At 59.6% G+C, this 21,811-nt stretch overlaps 1 protein-coding gene and 2 non-coding genes across 7 annotated transcripts in view; 2 read left to right on the top strand and 1 right to left on the bottom strand.

Moving 5' to 3' along the window:
- The first annotated feature begins 12,082 nt into the window (after positions 1-12,082).
- On the top strand, positions 12,083-12,155 carry TRNAV-CAC (transfer RNA valine (anticodon CAC)). The gene has a single exon. It is a non-coding gene; the product is annotated as a tRNA-Val (tRNA).
- A 194-nt stretch (positions 12,156-12,349) lies between these two features.
- Positions 12,350-12,421, bottom strand: TRNAG-UCC (transfer RNA glycine (anticodon UCC)). The gene has a single exon. It is a non-coding gene; the product is annotated as a tRNA-Gly (tRNA).
- Positions 12,422-12,760: 339 nt separating this feature from the next.
- DPP9 (dipeptidyl peptidase 9) overlaps positions 12,761-21,811 on the top strand; it is a 42,273-nt gene continuing 33,222 nt past the window's right edge. Inside the window, exons 1-4 of one of the 5 annotated variants that reach the window (XM_047094500.1) lie at positions 12,761-12,849; positions 13,852-13,905; positions 16,012-16,102; positions 19,988-20,241. In XM_047094500.1, coding sequence (XP_046950456.1) covers positions 16,047-16,102; positions 19,988-20,241 — 310 coding nt within the window. In that variant the 5' untranslated portion in view covers positions 12,761-12,849; positions 13,852-13,905; positions 16,012-16,046. Of the gene's footprint in view, positions 12,850-13,312; positions 13,735-13,851; positions 13,906-16,011; positions 16,103-17,615; positions 17,807-19,987; positions 20,242-21,811 lie in introns of those variants that run through there. The other 4 variants (XM_047094501.1, XM_047094502.1, XM_047094503.1 and 1 more) reach the window with 4 other exon arrangements.

The raw sequence follows: 21,811 nt of genomic DNA, 5'->3' as shown, positions 1-21,811 counted from the left end.
TGGGAGCAGGGGAGGGGCAGAGAGGGAGAGAGAGAATCCAAAGCAGGCGCCGAGCCGTCAGCACGGAGCCCCACGCGGGGCTCAAACTCACGGCCCCGGCCCGTGAGATTATGACCCCAGCCGACGTTGGACGCTTAACCGACTGAGCCACCCAGGCGCCCCTGGGTGAAACCATTTAAAAGAAAGCGGGGGGCGCCTGGGTGGCCCAGTCGGTTAAGCGCCCGCCCGACGTCAGCTCAGGTCATGATCTCCTGGTTCCTGGGTTCGAGTCCCCTGTCGGGCTCTGTGCTCACAGTGTGGAGCCTGCTTCAGATTCTGGGTCTCCCTCTCTCTCTGCCCCTCCCTTGCTCTCTCTCTCTCTCTCTGTCTCTCGCTCTCAAAAATAAATAAATTAAAAGCAATTAATAGTAAAAAAAAGAAAGCAAAAAGGAGGGGTACACTCCCACCCAGCAGAGCTAATGGTCCAGACCCCAGCCTCCGATTTGCAAAGGGACTCCAGTCAGGTCACTAAGAGTTGGGCCGGGCCTCTCCCAGCCTCCACCTTCTCTTCTGGAAAATTCAGTCAAACATTCCTCATCTCAAGGGCCTATTTTGAGGACTGACGCAGGAGGCCAGCTCAGCCAGGGACCGGAGGGAGGGTTAGGCCTCCCGTCCTCTCCATCTCCCCGCCGCCCCATCCCTGACTCTGTTTCCGTCCTTCTCTGGTGTGGTTTTACCCCATCTCTGCCCCCCCACCTCTCACACACACACACACACACACACACACACACACACCTTCTCACACTAGTGATCTGAAGGCCCTACCAGGAGGAGGCAGGGAGGCCACTTGCCTGACCTAGAATCTCACGGAAGCTTTGATTTAGAAGAATCAGAAGCGGAGTGTGCACGCGGGGGCCTGTGTGTGTGTGTGCAAGCGCACACGCGTGTGTACCTATGGCCGCGTGCCAGCGTGGCCCGCGAGTTACCCCTGTGGGCGTGTGCGGCTGCGTGGGCCCCGGGGGGGGGGGTGTTGGGGGTGGGGGCAGGGGTGGGGCTCCTCCGGGGAGGGATGTGGCCTTGAGACCAGCCTCTGCCTCCCATTTCCCTCTTCATTTCTCTCCAAGGCCTTGGGGGTCCTTTTTGCGCTGAGCTGGAATAGAGGCCCCTCCCTCCCTCCTCTGTGGGTGGGGCACCCACCCAGGAGCGCCTCCCCCCACCCCCTGGTCACCAGGGTCACATCAGCCTGGCCTCCAGTCCTGGCCGTGACTCGCTCTTGGTCTGTGACTCTGGGCAAGACACTGCCCCTCTCTGAGCCTCAGTTTCCTCATCTGTAAAGTGGGGAGGAGAATGGCTTCTTGCCAGGCAGGGTGATTGGACACTTAAAAAAAAAAAAAGAAGAAAAAGAAAAAAAAAAAAAGAGGGGCACCTGGGTGGCTCAGTCGGTTAAGCGTCCAACTTCGGCTCAGGTCATGATCTCACGGTCTGTGAGTTCGAGCCCCGCGTCGGGCTCTGCGCTGACAGCAGGAAGCCTGCTTGGGATTCTCTCTCTCCCTCAAAATAAACTGAAAAAAAAATTAAAAAAATTTAAAGCAAGCTCTATGCCCAATATGGAGCTTTTGCTCTGTACGTGTGGGTGGGTGTCTGTGTATTCTCTGTTACTTTTTTCCCCCAGTTTTTTAAAAAAAATTTTTGATGTTTATTTTTCAGAGAGAGAGACAGAGTACGAGGGAGAGAGGGGAGAGAGAGAGAGAGATACAGAATCGGAAGCAGGTTCCAGGCTCTGAGCTGTCAGCACAGAGCCCGATGTGGGGCTCGAACCCACGAACCGTGAGATCATGACCTGAGCCAAAGTCCGACGCCCATCCAACCGAGGAACCCAGGCGCCCCTCTCCCAGTTTTACTGAGACATTATTAAATTATGACATTGTGTTAATACACGGCATACAAGGTAATGATTAGACATTCCTATGTATTGCCACAGTGATCACCGTTTAACCAACATCCCTCCCCTCACATCGCTACAAAGTCTCCCCCCTGTGATGAGACCTTTTCAGGTTTACTCTCTTAGCAAGTTTCAAACATTCGCTACAGTATTGCCATCCTTTTACATAAAGGGAATGACTTAGCCAGTTCCCATTAGGGAACACTCTGATGATGGCTTTTGAAGGATACTAGAATGACATCCTGTGGACCACAGTTGCACACAGGCGTGGGAGAAATTTTGCAGGTGCGTGTGTCTCAAAATACAGTGCATGGGCTGGAGGGAGGGTGGGAACAGAGAGCTAGTGTTTCACCGGGACGCCGTTTCCGTTTGGCAGGGTGAAAAGGGTCTGGCGACGGGCGGTGGGAACGGTGGCCTAGCGTTCCTAACGGTTAGGACGAGAAACAGGTTTTACGGGTATTTTACCAAAGTGTGAGAAAATAAATAAGTTGTATCTTTGGAGTTTATTGATTTATTCTGAGAGGGAGAGAGTGCACGCAAGCATGAGCAGGGGAGGGACAGACACCGAATCCGAAGCAGGCTCCGGGCTCCGAGCTGTCCGCACAGAGCCCGGCGCGGGGCTCGAACCCACAAACCGTGAGATCATGAAATCGAGAGTGGGACGCTTAACCGACTGCGCCACCCAGGCGCCCCTAAAAAATTTTTTTAAAAAACATTAAAAAGAAAAAAAGCAGCACAGACTATCCTCTCATAGAAGAAACCAGGGGCGCCTGGGTGGCTCAGTCGGTTGAGCGTCTGACTTTGGCTCAGGTCATGACCGCGTGGTTTGTGAGTTTCGGGCTGTTTGCTGCTGTGGGCGCAGGGCCTGCTTGGGATCCTCTGTCTCCCTCTCTCTCTGCCCCTCCCCCCTTTGTGTTCTCTCTCTATCTCTCTCTCTGTCAAAAATAAACAAACCTAAAAAAAAAAATATATATATATATATATATATAGTGTATTAAATGTTGAGATTTACCAAGGCCAGCAGACAAAGAGACGATTGTCATTGACAAGAAAGTGTTTTAGTTTCCAGAAGGCGATGGGCTCACCACACCCCACAGGCCCACACGGGGAGACGGCGGGGGCGGACCGGGCAAGAGGCGTGATTGCAGTTTCCATAGAAAGAAAAGGGTAAGGCAGGGGTAGCAGGTTTAGGATCAGCTCGTAGGAATAACTTCAGCGGTCCCTGGGACCTGGGAGCCTTCCCTAGTCCCCGTCCCTAGTCCCCGTCCCTAGTCCCCCTGGCACCAGCCCCAGGGGATCAGGGCGGGAGGTAGCGACCCTGAGTGTGAGAACCCCACGGAAGGGGTGTTGGGGGCGGGGGCTCTGGATTCGGCTGGTTTGTCTTTGAAAAACCTACTGATGGACAGGTTGTTTACTGTCTCTGGGAATGAGCTGGGAGGGGCCGTCGTCCAGGGTCAGCGCCTTTCCGGTCCCCAAGCCACTGTTCCCTTTTGCTGCTCTGAGGCCTGTCTCTGCAGGTAAGGCCTGGGGAACAGGGTTCTTTTGAAGAACTTAACTCTTTCTGGGCGGAATTTAAAACCGGCCGCTGCCGTGACTGCCCAAGTTCAGGGGCCACTAGGGGAGCCCGGGGTTTTGCTGACATGAGACTTAACCACGAGAAGGCGGCCAATTGCTTTGGTCGCAAAATGCCCGGGGCCTCCTGGCAACCAAGCCGGTCTTTGCCTTGGCGGTTTTTCTGGGCAACTTTTGTATTTATTTATTTTTATTTACTTTAGCACTTTTTTTTTTTTTCAACGTTTATTTATTTTTGGGACAGAGAGAGACAGAGCATGAACGGGGGAGGGGCAGAGAGAGAGGGAGACACAGAATCGGAAACAGGCTCCAGGCTCCGAGCCATCAGCCCAGAGCCCGACGCGGGGCTCGAACTCGTGGACCGCGAGATCGTGACCTGGCTGAAGTCGGACGCTCAACCGACTGCGCCACCCAGGCGCCCCTACTTTAGCACTTTTTAATGTTTGTTTTTGAGAGAGAGAGAGAGGGAGCCAGACAGAGTGTGAGCGGGCAAGGAGCAGAGAGAGAGAGGGAGGGAGACACAGAATGGGAAGCAGGCTCCAGGCTCCGAGCTGTCAGCACAGAGCCCGACACGGGGCTCGAACTCACACACCGTGAGATCATGACCTGAGCTGAAATCAAGAGTTGGAAGCTTAACCGACTGAGCCCCCCAGGCGCCCCGGAAGCAGATACTCTTTCCCACCCGTTATATAGGGTGGCTCAGGCCCTACTGCTCATTGGGCCTCACCACTCACCATTCCCATCACCTGGGTTCTTTATCCACCAACCAGCTTGTTTCTGCCTCAGGGCCTTTGCACTTGCTGTTCTTGGCTCCAGGAATGCCCGACCTCTAAATGCTCCCAGGGCTGCTTCTTGTTACCCAGGTGTGTGGTCCCAGCCCTTCCCCAAATCTGTCTCTTGTCATCGAGTCTCTGTCTCTGGGTCTCCTTAACCTCCTTCCTGTGGGCAAAAGCGCACGCGCGCATCCGTGTGTGTGTGTGTGTGTGTGTGTGTGTGTGTAGACGGTGGCCCCTGTGAGTGGGCTCGCACACGCTCATTCACAAGCCATGCTCCCCACCTCCACGCACTGAATCCCCAGGTGTACCCCCCCACGGCTGACAGCCACAGAGTGCTCTCAAACTGTGGCCCCCGCCCCACGTCACCCCCAAAATATTGACTGTAGACTCACAGCCCCCTGCTCTGCTGCTGAGAAGGGGGGGGGGGTTGGAAGGCCCCTCCCCCATCCCAGAAACCTGGCTGGGCAAGAATCCTGGAGCCCCTCAAGCCAGGCCCAGCTGAGACTTCAAGCCCCAGGTCCCAGCGACAGAGAGCTAAGGGGTCTCCGGAGGAGGAGAAAGGTTTAGAGAGGAGAAGGGCTCAGACAGGGAAAGGGGGCTCAGAGAGTGGAGGGGGGGGAGTCTGAGTGTGGCTCAGAGAAGGGAAGGAAGTCTCAGAGGTGGGGCTCAGGGAGGGGGAGGAGGTTCCTAGGGGCGGGGAGGCAGAGAGGGGACAGACAAGAGGGGAGGGCGCCAGAGAAGGGCCTGCAGCATTCCTGGAAGGCTTCCTGGAGGCAAGGCCTGCTTTTCCCTGCCAGGGTCCTGAAGGAGTGGACCCCTTGAGCCGTGGCTGGCCAAGGGGTGGACCAGCTGACCCTTGTTGACCAAGGAAATCCGGCCTCCTGTTCAGCATTCTCGGGGGGGGGGGGCAAAGGGCAGGGGTGAGGGGGTGCTTCCCAGGCTGTCCCTCCACGTTTTATGCCCCAGGGGCCCTGTCACCCTCCTGGGGCTCGATGGCTTCCGTCTTCCTAATCAGGAGTTTGGTGTGCGCAGCCCGGGGAAGGGAGCGCTTCACCCCTCCTGCGATGCCCCCATGCAGGTCTCTCTCCAAGGCCCCCCCCCCCAGCCTGGCTCACGTGGGGGCCCCCTCCCCCCCCTGCCTCCGGGTCTCCCGTTGGGCCCCCTGCAGGCTTTAACTGGCTTTCGTGGAGCTGAATTCATTGGCGCTCAGCCACCCCCCCTCGGCCCCGCCCTCTGCCGCAAGGTGGGCGGGGCCGCAGCTCCCCCAGCCTGGCTGGCTTGGGGGGGGGCTCCATTGTCGGGGGGGGGGGCGCACCGCCCCCTCCCCCTGCCCTGTGCCCGCTCCGGAGACAATGCCAATGCGCGGAGCCCGCTGTCCTTAAGGCCGGGCTGCTGTCGGACAGACCCCCATCCTGCTTTGTCTCGGCCGCCCCCCTCAGTTGCCCCCTCCCCTTCGCCCAGCCCCCCTCTTGGCTCCGGGCCTCCCTCCCCCCCTGCCAGCAGAGGGCAGGAAAGGCCGGGCGTGCCTCAGTTTTGCCATCCAGGGACAGCTTGCTGCGTTGGACCCCCAGAACTGGTGCCCCCCTGTGTCCCCTCTCAAACGGACCCCCTCCCCAATGTCCTGGAGACACCAACCGGTGCCATCCCTCCTTCTGATCGCCCTGCCTTCCTTTCCCTCTCTCTTTACTGCACCCCGGTTTTTTTTTGGGGGGGTGCGTTCCAGGCAGGTCAGGGTCTTGCAGAAAGAGCTGGCTGGCTCGGGGAAGGGGGCTGGGAGAGAATTCCATGCAGGGTTCCTCGGTTCACAGAGGCGAGGGCAGGGCCCGGGAGCGAACAAGGGAGCAGACAGGAAAGTTCCAGAGAGAACGCAGGGAGGCCCCACCAGGCATCTGGGCTCGCAGGGCCCAGTCAGGCTGCCCATCAGGTCGAAACTAACGCTCGGCAAACCTACTTTTTATGAGGATTAACTCATTAAACCCTTCCCGCCAACCAGGCTTCACAAGTGAGCACCTGAAGCACAGAGAGGGACAGTAGCTTAGCGGCTGTTGCAGAGCAAGTCAGCGGGTGTCGAGGCGGAGGCCGCCTGGCCCCAGGGCGTGTGTGTGTAACAACCAGACTGTGGGACCTTGCAGTCAGTTTGGAGCCATCGCAATGCGTTCTTGAGCGCGTGGGGCCTTACTTCCTCGCGGGAGAGAAATTTCTAGAAGGGAGTCAGATCATTCGTGGAATTAATGTCTTTGCTGAACACCACGGGGCTGTGCATACCTTGGGCAGAGCAAAGGCTGAGGCACATGGGCCGTGCTGGGAAAGAGTGGAAATGGCAAGCGGGGAGAGCGGACAGGGGCCTTGTGTCCCTGCCTGAAGGGGGACAGGCCAGTGGGGGAAGGGGCCGGCTGAGGAAGAGGGAAAGAGAAAGGCCTCGGCCCCACGGGCCTGTTTCAGGCCAGCTGCCCGATTCCCAGCATCGCGGCCCCTTTATTTATCTTTTGAAAACTTTTTTAATGTTTATTTATTTTTGAAAGAGAGAGCGGGAATGGAGGAGGAAGAGAGCGAGGGAGACACAGAATCCGACGCGGGGCTCGAACTCATGAACCGTGAGATCATGACCTGAGCCGGAGTCGGACGCTTGACCGACTGAGCCCCCCAGGCGCCCCTCGCTGCCTATTTATTTAGCGCTCAGGAGGCGGGTGCTGTTGTGACCCCCGTTTTTCAGATGAGCGAACCGAGGTCAGGGCAGGACCCGGCTTGCCCAGTATCACCAGGGGCCGTGGACGAGCCGTACTTGGTTGTTGGAGCCTCAGTGCCGTTTATTTGTTACGTGACCCTCCAGCGGCGAGCTGGACCCGGAGACCGCGCAGTGGAGGAACTGGGTAACGGAGCACCTACTCTGTGCCAAGTTCCGTGGCTTGCCCTTGGTTTATGTCATCCGCCCCCCACCATCACCCTCCAGGAGAGAGCACTGTTATCATACCCATTTCACAGACGAGGAGGCCGAGGCTCAGGGAGAGAAAGCCACGTGCCCAGTGCCGCACGGTGAGGCCGAATTTGCCAGGCTACCCACAACCAGGAGAGAATGAGCGAGAAACCCAGTCCTGGGGAAATTCCAGCCGCTTCGAGGGGGTGGGGGGTGTGGGGAGACAGACCAGTGTTCCGATCGCTCCCCCTCTGACGTCCATCTCTCCCTACGTTTAGCCTTCAGACTGTGCTGCTTTGATGGTGCAGAGCTAAGAATATCCCCGAACAATGCGGTGGCCTCGAGATGGAGGGGGTTGAGGGGGAGGGGGTTGAGGGGCAGCGAGGGAAGGGAGGAGGCAGCGGGGACCGGCTCAGCCAGGCGAGTGACCCAGACTCCCCCTCGCCAGCCACTCAGGGCTCCCGCCTCTTTCCTTCCCATTCCTGCAGCCCTAACACGCCTACTTTGCCATCATTTGTGACCGATTTCTCTACTGGCTGCGTTCACTGTGGAGAGGTTTAGAAATGTGAGCCCTGGGGGCGCCTGGGTGGCTCCGTCGGTTAAGCAACCGACTTCAGCTCAGGTCATGATCTCACAGTCCGTGAGTTCGAGCCCCGCGTCGGGCTGTGTGATGACAGCTCGGAGCCTGGAGCCTGCTTCGGATTCTGTGTCTCCCTCTCTCTCTGACCCTCCCCCGTTCATGCTCTGTCTCTCTCTGTCTCAAAAATAAATAAATGTTGAAAAAAAAAAAAAAAAACACCTAGCTCAAGACCTGGCACCTTAACCATCACTATTTAACTAGTTGGTTGACTAGTAGGGAACTGTCGTTATTTTTAACTGGTTTTTCACCGAAAAAGTGCCGGCTCACGGAGAAGATCAGTTCTATCCGAAGGATCTTATTTAGCGTTTTTATTTATTTTTATTTATTTTTTGAAAGTTTATTTGTTTCTGAGAGAGAGAGAGTGAGTGGGGGGGGGTGTGCGGGAGGGGGGGGAGAGGGAGAATCCCAAGCAGGCTCCACACTGTCAACGCAGAGCCTGACTTGGGGCTCGAACCCACAAACCGTGAGATCATGACCTGAGCCCAAATCAAGAGTCGGACGCTTAACCGACTGAGCCACCCAGGCGCCCCCAGACCACTATGTCTTAATATGCTCATGACCCTGATAAGGTCCAGGGCGGATCTTCTAATGGCTGGTTCAGAGCCAATGGGCTTTTCTTTCCTTTTCTTTTTAGGTACGTTGATTACCTTGAACTTCATCTGTGGAGAAGGTAGCCTAGCTAGTCTTGTGCCGAGGACTTTGGAGCCAGACCACCCGGCTTCAGATCTCCACTCTCGTTACTGTACGCTGTGTGACCTTGGGCGAGTTACTTAACCCCTCTGTGCCTTGGTTGCCTCACCATTAAAAGGGGGCTGCTGCTGCTGATCGTGCCCATATCATGGGATTATTGGGTAGACCAAGTGAGTTTAAAGTGTGACATTTCCTGGGAATGCAAACTGGTGCAGCCGCTCTGGAAAACAGTATGGAGCTTCCTCAAAAAATTAGAAACAGAACTACCCTACGACCCAGCCATTGCACTACGAGGCATTTATCCACGGGATACAGGTGTGCTGTTTCGAAGGGACACATGCACCCCCGTGTTTATAGCAGCGCTACCGACAATAGCCAAAGTATGGAAAGAGCCCAAATGTCCATCGACGGATGAATGGATAAAGAAAATGTGGTCTGTATACACAATGGGGTATTACTCGGCAATCAAAAAGAATGAAAGCTTGCCATTTGCAGCTACGTGGATGGAACTGGAGGGTATTATGCTAAGTGAAATTAGAGGAAAATATCACATGACTTCACTCATATGAGGACTTTAAGATACAAAACAGATGAACATCAGGGAAGGGAAACAAAAAATAATATAAAAACAGGGAGGGGGCCAAAACAGAAGAGACTCTTAAATATGGAGAACACACTGAGGGCTGCTGGAGGGGTCGTGGGCAGGGGGGTGGGCTACCTGGACGAGGGGCATCGAGGAGGACACGTGTTGGCATGAGCACTGGGTGTCATATGTAGGGGACGAATCACTGGGATCTACTCCTGAAATCATTATTGCGCAATATGCTAATTCACTTGGATGTAAATTAAAAAAAAAAAAAAGTAAAAAAAAAAAAGTAAAAAAAAAAAAAAAGAACCCCCCCAAATAAAAGTGAACCGGGAAAAGACAGAAAAATAAAAAAATAAGTAATAAAGAGTGACATTTCCGGGGCACCTGGGTGGCTCAGTCGGTTAAGCGTCCGATCTTGGCTCAGGTCGTGATCTCACGGTTTGTGAGTTCGAGCCCCACGTCAGGCTCTGTGCTGACAGCTCAGAAGCCTGGAGCCTGCTTTGGATTCTGTCTCCCTCTCTCTCTGCCCCTCCCCTGCTCGCGCTCTGTCTCTGTCCCAAAAATAAATAATAAAACATTTGTAAGTTTTTTTTTTTAATAAATGAAGTGCGACATCTCCTTAGAATGTTTCCCAGCACGTATTCCGCTACTCGATGCGTGTTATTCTCTGACCCCCCCAAGGGATCCGAGGCAGCTAGCCTTTGCAACAGATATTTCCCAGCCTGGAAACACTGAATCCCTGTACGCTTCCCTTCTTTCTCTCTTTTCTCTTTCCGCTTCCTCCCTCCAACTCCAAGAATGGCTAGCCACCTGCTAGAACAATCCAGCAAGTGGCCACCAATCCCATCTGCTGAGGCGGCCAGCTTGGGGACAGGGACACTCTTGCAAGTGCTGGGGTGCGTATTGGGGGGAGCGGAGCGTCTGACTTTGAGACGCTGAGGTCTGGGGCTCAGAGCGGGGCTGGAAGGGAGGGTGGTGTGGGCAGCGGGAGGGGTGGTGTTGGGAGGCCGGGGACCCTGCGGGACGCTCGGTGGTCGCGCTCCTGCTGACACCTGCTGGAGGGACGGAGGTATCGTCCTTTTCAGCCAAGGCGCCTCTCTCAGATGGTGGACCCCCCCCCCCAAGGATCGCTGGCAGGACCTCAGTGGCAAACAAGCGCCCCCAAGTGCGTCTGAACGACCCAAGTGCTCCTTTGAAGGGAGTTTTTGTTGTTTCGTTTGGCGGGTGAACGAGCTCTCAGGGCTTGACGGGGTTCACAGGGAGACAACATGTTTTCTGAGCTACTCCCCCTCCACCAGGAAGCCCACCTGTATTGCTTCGTTCCCGCGCCCAGGCCTTTTCTCCTCCGGCCAGCTCTCCGTAATTTCAAGAAACGGTTACTGGAGAAACAGAAGGCAAACAAACAGGCAAACTGTGCACTGGGGGAGGAGGCCGCAGTCTAGGGGAGGAGACAGAAGAGAGACGAGAAAACAAATCCACAAATGGGATCGTTTCAGAGACTGATAAGCCTTTGAAAGAGCACGGTGCAACGGTGGAAACTGAATTTGTGGATGCCAAGGCGGGAGGGGCGCAGGGAAGCCTCCTCTGAGAAGGTAACATTGAAATCAAGAATCGCAGGAGGAGAGATAATGAGCCCGGAAAAATACCTGGGAGAAACCAGAGGTCACAGCCCGTGCAAAGGTCCTGGGGCAGGGCTCTGCCTGGCAGTTGGAGGCGCAAGGAGCGAGGAGGCCTGTTTGGCTGGAGCGGAGTGAGGGAGCGTGAGAAAGGTTAGACATGAGGGCAGGGAGGGGACTGCCACAGGTCAAGCCGGGCCTTGAGGATTATGGGAAGGACTCGGGCTTCTGCCTCTGGGAGATGGGAGCCCTGGAGGGCTGCCTAGAGAGGAGGGTGGGCCCTGACTCGGTGCTTACAGGCACCCTCTGGTGGCCACTGCGGGGAGGACGGACTGGGGGGGGGGGCGGGGAGAGCAGGAGGCTTGGCAGGGGGCAGAGGGACACAGGTACAGGACTGTGGCGATGGGGCGGACCAGCGCGATGGCCGTCGGGTGGGGAAGAAGTGATCAGATTTTGGGCGTGTTTGAAAGCAGCGCTAATCGGATGTGCTGGGTGATTGGACGTGGGTGGGGGAGAAAAGAGCCCAGGGCAGCTCCCAGGTTCCGGGTGAGCATCTGGAAGGAAGGAGCTGCCTCCAGCTCAGTGGAGGAGGCGGTGGACGGAGCAATGTCTGAGTCTGGCCGGGCTGCCCACAGACTCTGCCACCGTCCGTGGCACTTTGTCCCAGCAGCAGTAGGAAGGGAGTCTAGGTCTTCATGATACATGGCCGTGACAGTGGTCTGCCGGGCCCAGGGGGCTCTGGGGCACAAGGAACGACGTGCGTCCCGTCAACGGGTGTTTCACACGCTGTTCCTTGGTTAATTTTCCCGCAGAAGCAGATGTTGAAAGTATTGATGTGTTTGTTTCCGTTAAGCGCAGGAGAGTAACATTACCATACAGTTCTTAATGTTTTGAATTGACTTGTCATACACTTTAAGTTTCAATATTTTCTTGAGGATACTCGGGCGGGGGGGGGGATAGCCACTCAAAAATGCACATTCTTGCTCCTGCCTCAGACTCCACTGCGGTTGGGCAGGGCACTGCCGAAACCTGTCTCCACGTACGGTTTTGATACATTGTTCGTTATGGAATTCTATTGCTAGTAACAGGAGTATTTTGGTGTGTTGCCCGAAAATATCCATTTGTCTTGATTGTTGCGTTTTCTGGCATCCCCTTCATGTCTGCACCTGAGGCCACTGCCTCGCTCTCCTCGCTCTAATCCTGGTCTGGGGGGGTGGGGAGGGGGAAGCGCGCTCCTCCGAGACCCCCCCCCAACCGGCCCCCGCCCCCGGCCCCTCCTCCCTTCCGCGGGGCGCGGGCCGGAAGCGCGGGAATCCCCGCAAAAGCAGGCTGTATAGGCGTCCCAGAAAACCCGCCTCTCGCCAGTTTCCGTAGTGTAGCGGTTATCACGTTCGCCTCACACGCGAAAGGTCCCCGGTTCGATCCCGGGCGGGAACACGCGTTTTCTCAGCGTAGGACGGCAGGTAAACCCTAGTCCAGGGTCATCGGGACGAGGTTTTTAAATTTCTCCCGTCGCTTTTAAAGTCATTGCAAGGTACGAAAAACTTTAATTCGGCAGTTTTTTTTTTTTTTTTTATAAAGGACGTTTCAACCGGCCATGGGGCGGGGGGATGAAAAACAACAGCGTCGCCTGCGTTGGCCGGGAATCGAACCCGGGTCAACTGCTTGGAAGGCAGCTATGCTAACCACTATACCACCAACGCTCCGGCAAACACCGCTTTCTCTGAGCGCCATTAGTAGAAGCCCCATCGGTCGGGCTGGGCGATACCAAGCCGCACAGGGGCGCCTCTCTCCAATTTCCCCTCCAGCTCCCCGCGCCGGAAGATGCTACCGAGGGAAATTCCAAGCCTCTGGCCGCCAGGGACTGTGCGGGCGCGTCCTCCCCCCAGGATCGCAGCCACCTTGGTACCGCCCGGACGGCGGCCAATCGTAGGGCGCCGCCTGGGCCGCTCAACTTCCGGGTCAAAGGGGCCCGAGCCACCGGCTCCCCCGTGTCCGCCGCCGCCGCTGTCCCCCGCGCCCGCCACTTCCGGGGCCGCAGTCCCGGGCATGGAGCCTCTAGCGTGAGGCGCCTCCGGCCCCGGGACGCCCTTCCCAGCCCGGCCGCCGCTCCGCGCCTGCCCCGAGCCCGGTGAGCAGCGCCTGCGCGCCCCGTCCCGCCTCGGCCGCGACCCCGAGCCCGCCATTGACCGGCCCCACCTCAGCCCTGACCCCGGACCCGCCATTGGCCGGCCTCTCGGGCGCCCTCCGCCCCGGCCTCCCCGCGCCCCGGCCCTGCCTTTGGCCACACTCCCGGTTCCAACGGTCCCCGCCTCGGTTTCCCTTCCGCCCCGGGCCCTCCTCGGCCCTTCTTCCCCTTCTGCCCCCTCCGGTGGCCGGGCCACCTCTCAGCCTCGCTCGGCCCGGCCTCCCCTCTCGTCCCGTCGCTGCCCAAGCCACCTGGCTCCGGTCCCTTCCGGGAGCGGCCGCACCCACGACGGCGCTCCTTCCCTGCAGGCCCTGGAGGTCCCCTCCCCGTGCAAACACATGCGCCCCGTCCGAGAGCAGAGGCCGCCTCCCGGACCTGCTTCCTGCCCCCACCCACTCACCCCTCCCCGGGCGCTTGGCTTCCCCTAATCCACTCCCCCACAGGTTCCAGCCCCTTCTCAGCCTCCCTTCCGGCCCTGTCCAGCCGCCCACCTGCTTCCCACCGGGCTCTAGACCAGTCTTGACACTTCCCCATCCACGCTGCCGCCGAGCCGTCAGAAGGGCCCCGCTCGTTCCGTTTTCCCCCGCCGCCGTCGTTCTCCCCCCCCCCCCCGCCCCCCCACCGGGAGGAAGTCACTTGCCTCAGTGGCAAGAACCAGCGTGCTTTCCAGGAGCTTGGACTAAAGCCCTGGAGGTGTGCACTGTGGTCGAGTCCCTGGCTGGTTCCCGGGAGGACTGGGCCAGAGGGGGGAGGTCTTTCCTCCCCGGTGCAGTTCAGGGCACGCAGGCGGCATTGCAGGGCGGTGAGGTGGCTCTAGGATCTGTCCAGGTAGAGAGAATGGGGCTGGGGGGGGGGTGGTCAGGGCTCTCGAGGGGAAGGAGAACGGGCTGTTTTGGCCAGGCTCTCCGCTGACCTGCTGCACTAACGGCATGCTTGTTCCATCAGGGTCTGTATCCCACGCCTGCGGCTGGAATGGAGGCTTTCTGGACCCTTTAGAAGGTCAGTGGTGCCGGCCGTGGGGTGACGGTGGCGGCTGGCGTGTGGGCTGGCGGGATTCATTTGCGTGCTCCAGGATATAGACATCTGCAGGAAGTGGTTTTCTGCAACTCCGGGGTCACTGCCCTCGGGCCGCTGGGGGGGGGGGGGGCGTGGCTGCATCCTCCCCACGGGGAGCCCAGCGCCTGGCCCTCAGTCAGCCTTTGGTGGGGATCCTGGCTCTTAGGGGGGCGTCGGTGCAATCCCGCCCGCTGCCCGATGGTCAGTAACTCGTCTAGGTGACAGTATTGGCTGTGACGTAGCTTCCGTCGCATCTGGTGTTTTATTTGAGCACTTAATTGTCACAGCAGCCCTCCACGCAGGTACCGTGGCCCCATCTCACAGCTGCGGAAACTGAAACACAATGTAACCGAGAGGTTACACTCAACCTAATTTGACTTAGCCGAGGGGTCGAGTGGTTTCTCAAGGTCACGGAGACCAAACGTTGTAGAGTCAGGATTTGAACCCATCTCTCTGACCACAGCGACCCCTCTTTTCACCACAGGACTAAGAGTGAGGCCAGGGCTCGCCCACGGCCTCGGTGCTGTGACCAGGCGCTGCTTTCTTTTTCTCAAATATTTATTTATTTCTGGGAGAGTGCAAGCGGGGGAGGGAAGGGCAGGGGGGTGGGGGTGGGGGGCTCTGCGCTGACAGGCTGGACAGCAGCCAGCCCGACGCAGGGCTCGAACTCTCGAGCTGCCAGATGGTGACCTGAGCCGAAGTGGGACGCTCAACTGACTGAGCCACCCAGGGGCCCCTGCTTCCCTTTGCTTGAAGCCTCTCGGCACCCGCCCAGCCACCTGGGGCCTGGCTCATCACAAGGGTGTTCGGGTGCTGACCAAAGCAGGGCTCCCTTTGACTTCAGACAGCGTTCAAGGGAGCACCGGGACTCAATAACTCTACCGAAAACCCTGTGTGTGCCAGGCATGGAACAGGACGGGTGTAAGCCTGCCCCTCTGGAGTGACATCCCGGGGAAGGGTGTCCCCTCACCCAGAGCAGGGGTTCTCAGCCTCAGCACTGGGGATGTTTGGGGCCACGTCACTCTTCGCGGTGGGGGTGGAGGCGAGCGTCCTGTGCTTTGTGGTTTGATTAGCAGCCTCCGGTCTGCGTGCCGGGGGCCCGTCTCCCAGCCGTGATGACCAAAAATGGCTCGTGGGGGCACAATTGACCCTGGTTGAGACCCGCTGGGTGACGGGATGCTGTTGGCCCCGAAGAGACTCTGTATTCCGTAATCATTTGGGCTTCTGAGGTCCTGGGACGTTGCACCATTTACATTTGTGAACTGAGGGAGAGGGGAGGTCACTCACAGACGCTGGGGTCACCGTGGGTTGTACAGTCTGACCCATCAGGGATTTATTCGAGTGTCTCGTTTGGGCCTGAGGATCTTACTCCACTGCCCCCCCAAATTAAGGATGCAGAGTTTCTCTGCCTCGGCACACTCAGTGCCAGGAGCACCCCCAGTTGTGACAACCACGGCTGTCCCCAGTCATTCTCTGGGGAGGGGGGGCAGAGTCCTCCCCTTTGAGAGCCACTACCCCAGACTTAGCTCTGTATGGAAGGACAGGATGCTGTGTGGGGGTGACAGAGCGGTGACTTTGGATTGGGGGTCCGGAAAGACCTCTGCAGAGGTGAGACCGGGGCGTGAAGGAGAAGAGGGGCGAGTCCAACAGAAGGCAGGGAAGGGCCCCTGGGCCGTGGGACCGGCAAGCGCAAAGGCCCTGGGGTGGGAAGGAGTCGGTGTGTGTCGGGGAGAGTAAGGCCAGTGTGGTTGGAGATCACGGTCAGGGGCGAGAAGGGGAGGTCAGGAAGGCCATCAGAGTGTGGCCGCAGTGGGGACCCTGGGACTGTTGGGTTTCTGGTGAGCGCCGGGGGTGGCGTCTTTGGCGTCATTTGAGACTGCCGTCTTCTCGGGGACTTCTGCACGACAAAAAGGATGCTGGTTTCTGGCAAGTGCCGGGCACCCTCTCGAATTTCCGGGCAGATAACGGAGGGCTGCCTAGAGCGGTGGGCAGGCGAGGAGGGCCGAGAGCGCGCACTCCCAGACCGCCCGGGGGTCTCTCTGCCCGCAGGCTGCCCCACCCTCCTGAAGTCAGCCGAGTGGTTAATGCGGAAGGTTAAGAAGCTCCGCCTGGACCACGACCACACGGAAGGTTGGAGAAGGTAAGGGGTGTGGCCGCGGGAGCCCTGACCGCTGGGGGTGTCGTTGAGGTTCCCAAGTTTCCGATGATGTCCTGGGTCTGGGAAGACCCCTGCCTCCCCCTGCCTCCCCCTGCCTCCCCCTGCCTCCCCCTGCCTCCCCCTACCCTTCTGCCCCAGGACTCTGTTCTGGCTGTTCCGCGTGAGGTGGCAATGTAGGCGAGAGCGGGGTTTCTCAGCCTCGGGACTGCTCACGTGGGGCCAAGCCATTCTCTTTGGGGGCGTCCTGGGCGCCGTGGGGGGGTGGAGCAGGCCCCTGGCCGCCAGCCCCTCGATGCTAGGAGCACCCCTGCGTGACAACCACAGATGTCCCCAGACATCACCCGGTGTCCCCTGGGGCAGGATCCGGCCCGGCTGAGAACCGTTGGTCCGGAGGTTAGAATGTGGGTTCGGGGTCCATCAGACTCGGGTGATCTCTGATATCGGGCGGGTCATTTGATCCCTCTGAGCCTGCTTTGCAGCCTCCCAGATGGGGCTGGCCCCAGAACTCACCTGTCAGGGTCACGGTGAGGAGTAATCATAATCGTCCACGTGAGGCCCCAGGGCACTTGGTGAGTCTCACGTCTGGGGCCGTGCACGAGGCGGAGGCCACAGGAAGCCCTCCGGCGAGTGGGCTTCTAGCCCCCGTGGCTTCGTTTGCTTTTAGCCGGTGGGAGCGACCGGGCGGGCAGGAAGGGCACTAAAGAGCTCCTGGAAGACAGGGGTGACGTTGAGCAGTCTGCTTCGCTCCCCGGACGCGGGCTCCGCTGTCCGGTGGGGAAATGCATCAGCAGGTCGGCTGGTGACGGAGACCCGAGTGCCCCTTCTCACGTGCGTTAGGTCCCCGGCGGCCACGGCGTGGGCTGCAAACTGAGTCTGCGCCGGCCGGTCGTGACAGTGGGAGGCCCGCACGGTGCCGGAGGCAGGCCTTGGAGGGCAGAGCACGGCCCGCTGTTTCCCGGGAGCCCCCGCCCCACGGGGCCACGGCGAGTGTCCTGAGGGCCGCTCAGGCATTTCCTCCACGGAGCACGGCGGGCCCCCGCCCGTCACCTCCCCGGCGCCTGTCTCCCTGCCCACCTTCTCTCTCTGCGGTTGGCCGAATCCTCCCAGACCTGCGGCCGGCACCGAGAATCCGCAGTTCCTTCTTCCTTCTGCCTGCTGCCCTCGTCACGGGCCCCGCTTGGGTCCCTGGCGGATGCCCCGCGGGGCGGTGGTCCTGGCTCTCGGAGCACCGGTTCACAGGCCACAGACCTCCCGTGGGGCCTTGACGGTGATGGCACCGGAGGGCCCGAGCCGCCTGCTGGTGGCCTCGTGGTCCGCGAGGCGTCCTGCTGACTGGCAGAAGGAAAGCGTAGGTGGACCCGGCCCAAGTGGCTTGGAATCCGCTTCCGTTTCCCCAGCTGTGTAAACCCTTGACTGGAGGAGCTCAGGCTGGCCTAGGATGGGAAGCGGGGCACTTGGTTCACCTGTTCCTCCCCTTCCCCCGCCTCCTCTGCAGTCTCTCTGCACTTCTGGGGAAGAGAGAGGTGAGTGGAGGACCAAGTCATAGCACCAAGCCTTGGCCTGTCTGGGAGCTCAGACCGCCTGGCCACATCTAGAAGATTCCTAGAAGTTTCTCCCGATGTTTCATTTCATTTCTCATCTCCTGGATCACATTTTTGCTCCTTGGGCTCTCTGCAGTGATCGGAGGCAAGATCATTTTTATTGTTCCTTGCTATGGAAATAAGCCACATGATTCTGTGAGTGTTTCTGCCCGGCTCTCAGCTTATGGGGTCCCCTTTGGGAACCCTGGAGGTTGTGATCGGTTTTGCTGCCGTGAGCAAGGCCTGAACGAACGGTGGCCGCAGTTTCTGGGGGGGGTGGGGGGGGTGGGGGTGGGGGCTGGGCCGGTCGGAGGAGTCCCCTGGCCTGGTTTTCTGGGCTGGTTGTCAGCAACGCTCGGGGCCATGTGGGTTCCGGAGCGCTCCGCCCGTCCTGGCCCCAGCCCCTGCCTGACACTGCCCGTGCCCAGCGCCGCCCGTGGAGGTAAACCACAGCTCTGGGGGCGGGCCAGGACATGCTGCACGTGAGCCTCACTGGGCCTCCCGTCTTTTCTGGCTTGGGTTCATTTGCCCCGAGGGTCGAAAAGCCCTGATGGCCTGTGATCCGTGTCTTCAAAGCCATTGTAGGAAGTTGTGAACCGGGGGCACTCTTTGTGGCTGGGGAGCAGGAACCGCCTGCTTGCCGTGCCCCCCGAGCCCCCCGAGCCCTGGCTGGGTCCAGTAGGATGGGAGTCAGGGAAGCTTTTCTGGCCCTCGTCTGATACAGGGTCGGGGTGGAAAGGGAACTCTGAAAATCGGCCCACGGAGGCCATGCTCAGAAGCGTCTCCTCTTGCCCCTCGAAGCAGGAAACGGGTCCTTTCTCCCGTATGGGGACTCGGGGGGGGGGTGTCTTGCTGTGAAGGGGCAGGCCCTTCTGGGAATTGGAGGGCACCGTGTGAAGGTGGGCACAGCTCTGCCTGGTGCTTCTCTGAAGCCCTCGGCCTGGGCTGTCCCTGTCCCCGTCCCTGTGTAGCAGTAACAATTCCCACTTTTGACCAGTGAAGCCCGGGCTCCGCCTGTAAAGCAAAGCCACTAATCCCGGAGCAAAGCCGCTAATCCCAGAGCACAAGGAGGCCCAGCATTCAGCGAGACCTTAGGCCGTCCGATGCTCACGGAGGAGAGGGAGGCCGCCCCGCTCACCTTGGCGGCCTCGCCAGAGAGCCCGGCTCTTCCGGAACCGGGTCACTGTGGCTATGTTTAGATTTCCCTAAAGCAAATATTTGCCTGGCTAGTCCGGTCCGCTCAAGAAATGTGCCCAACAGCCAGGGGGAGAGAAGGGAGGGACGGGGCCTCGGCCACAGCTGCTCAGGGAGCGGGGGAGGGGTGGGGCGGGCTGTCCCGAGGGGCGTCCGTTCTCTCTGCTGGGGTTCTCACACCGTCTGTGCACAGCTGCTTGTCTCTCTGAGCCTGTCCCGTGAGGCACGAGTTTCCCCTGCTGGACCCCAGGCTGGATGGCACGGGGGACGAGCTGTGCCGATTAATTCTTTACGCTCAGTTCTTTGCGTGTGAGCGAGCGTGTCTCCCCGAGGGCTTAATGCAAGATAATCATTCCACACGGCCCTCTGTGGAATGCGTCCTGGGAGCCAGGGGCCTCCTGAGGTTCTGGGGCCACTGCCATGAACGGGACAGGCGATCAGCAGACAACCCTTGTGCCAGTGCTCTGAGGGCAGGGGACATTAGTCGCTGACGGGCCTAATGGAGAGACCAGCTTCGGTACAGATGGTCATGGAAGGTTTCTGAGGACCCGACAGATACTTACACTGAGATCTGATTGGACGTTAGTCAAGCGGAGAGAGGGGAAAAGTGTTTCAGGCAGAAGGAAGCACGTGCAAAGGTGGGAAGGAGTGTGGCCTGTTTGAAGAGCCAACAGAAGGCCAGTTTGGCTGGGCAACTGATAAAAGGGGGATGAGGTTCGAGGGGCTGGCGGGGGTCAGGGGACAGAGAGCCTTGAAGGCCGTGACAAGGACTGGTTTTTACCCCCAGGACTGTGGAAAAGCAAGGAAGACGTTTAAGCGATGGGGTCAGATCTGCGGTGGATGTGTTGGGTCCGTTAGCGAGATGTTGGGGTCATTCGGCACACAGGTGGCAGCGGCTTGGATCTCGGAAGCATTTGTGGTGTTCAAAAGAAATAGAACGACGCATTTGGGACATATTTAGGGGGGCTGGGACAGTTGCGGGGGCTCGTCGGGGGGGGGTTCAGGAGCGTCTGACGAGGGGGCAGCTTGTCAGTGACACACGGGCGTCATCCTCCCTTCTCATCGTCTCCCCGCTGTCCCCTCCCCCTTACAGCTTGTCGCTGAATTCTGAGGGGACAGAGAGGATGGCCACTGGGGCGCCAGCGTCTGAGCGGGGTGACGCGGTCGGGACGGAGGACCCGGCCTCCCGCTTCCAGGTGCAGAAACACTCGTGGGACGGGCTCCGGAACATCATCCACGGCAGCCGCAAGAACTCGGGCCTCATCGTCAACAAGGCTCCACACGACTTCCAGTTCGTGCAGAAGACAGACGAGTCGGGCCCCCACTCCCACCGCCTCTACTACCTGGGTGAGCCCTCCAGGCGCCCTCAGGCCCAGCCGGTCCTATCGGTTAGGAGGTCCAAAAAGAAGGGCCTGGCCCTGGGCAGATGTCCCATGAGGCAGTGCCACCCACGGTGACTTCCGTTTGCAGCAGCGGTCTGGCGCAAGGGTGCCGCGGGGGAAGGCGGGGGGGGGCAGGTGTGCAGGTGAGTGGAGCAGAGGGCGGCCCTGCCCCGTTGGGTTGCAGCCGTGCCGTGGCTGGGCCTTGGATGTGGCCCTGAGCCGCCGCGATCGTCTCCAGAACCGGGGTGGCTGGGCCTGCCCCTGAGTCGTTTCCCAGCCCCCCAGGCCGGGCCGGGCCGGGCCAGTGAGCGGCTCCTGGCCGTCGGAGTCACCAGTAACTCCCGTGGGTGCGCGCTGTGGGCCCACGCGTGGGAAGGCTCTTTGAGTGCGCCCGGGGATAAACGACACAAGCGGCTTGTCACACGATCGCGGTCCTCGCCCCAGACGCCTGGATAAGCACGTTACCTGCTCGTCGTTTCCTTCTGCGCCACGTGCCTCGGGGGCAGCGCCGTCTGCATCCCCGGCGGCCGTTCGTGGGTTTGTGTTCCCTGCCGGCCCCGGGAGGGCCTGTGGGGGAACCGGTGGGGCCTCACGCAGGCCTGGCTCCTGGCAGGTGGGCAGCGAGTTTCTACTGAGCAAGCGGACGTTGCCTTGCTTTGCCCGAAGGTCTCGCGGGGCCCCTGCGGCAAGAGGGCCGGGCGTGTCCCTGTGGAAGCAGCAACGGCCCACGATTGGTGACCCGGGGCAGGTGTTCAGCCTCGGCCCTCGACTCGACATTCAGGGCCTGACCGTCCTCTAAGGACCCACGGCCCCTCCGGGATGATGCTGGCCCCGGCCGGGCCCTCGGTCAGCGTTGGCGTGAGGGGTGGCACGCACCGGTCAGCGAGGGGCGTCCTCTGCCTGCGGCTGACCCCCGCCGAGGGCCACGGCGGCAACTGGACGCCAGGTGGCTCTGCCCTCCGCAGACTCGGTGCAGCACCCCTCTGTAGAGACAGACGTGTGTGGAAAGCACGTTGGTGGTTTGGTGAGCACGGGATTGGAAGAGGAGGGATCGGGAACAGAGCTCAGCAAGCGACCGCCGTCTGTTTTGGAGATCTGGTTCTGCTGGGCCTCGGCCGCCCCCGTTCGTCTCTGTCCCCTCCGCGGCCGCTCCCGAGCGTAGTTGCAGCAGAAGCCGTGTGCCCCCCGCCGCCGCTGAAAATCTGCACCGCGTGGCCCTTTACAGAGAGGGATGCCAGCTCGGGCCTGGGAGAGACGAGGATTGGGCGTGCTTCGGACGACGGTCATTCAGGGGGCATGGCTCTCGGGGTCAGAGGTGGCCGGGACACGTGGACTGTGGCAGCCGCTGCTTCTCTCTTCCCCGCGGTGCCGCGGCCTCCAGCTCGGTTTTCCTCGCCGACTCAAGGTCAGGCTGCCGTCCTGGGCCGGATACGTGTATGAGTTTCGTGGGGCTCCCGCTGTCGCAAATCACCGCTGACTCGGTGGCTTAAAACAAACAGAAATGTATTCTGTCGCGGTTCTGGAGACCAGAAGTC

This window comes from Lynx rufus, unplaced genomic scaffold (assembly GCF_022079265.1).
Source record: "Lynx rufus isolate CCGP_SWC_20201006 ecotype Redwood Valley unplaced genomic scaffold, mLynRuf1.p SCAF_4, whole genome shotgun sequence".
In the NCBI taxonomy this organism is placed as follows: Eukaryota; Metazoa; Chordata; class Mammalia; order Carnivora; family Felidae; genus Lynx; species Lynx rufus.
This window is presented reverse-complemented; position numbering and strand designations above follow the sequence as displayed.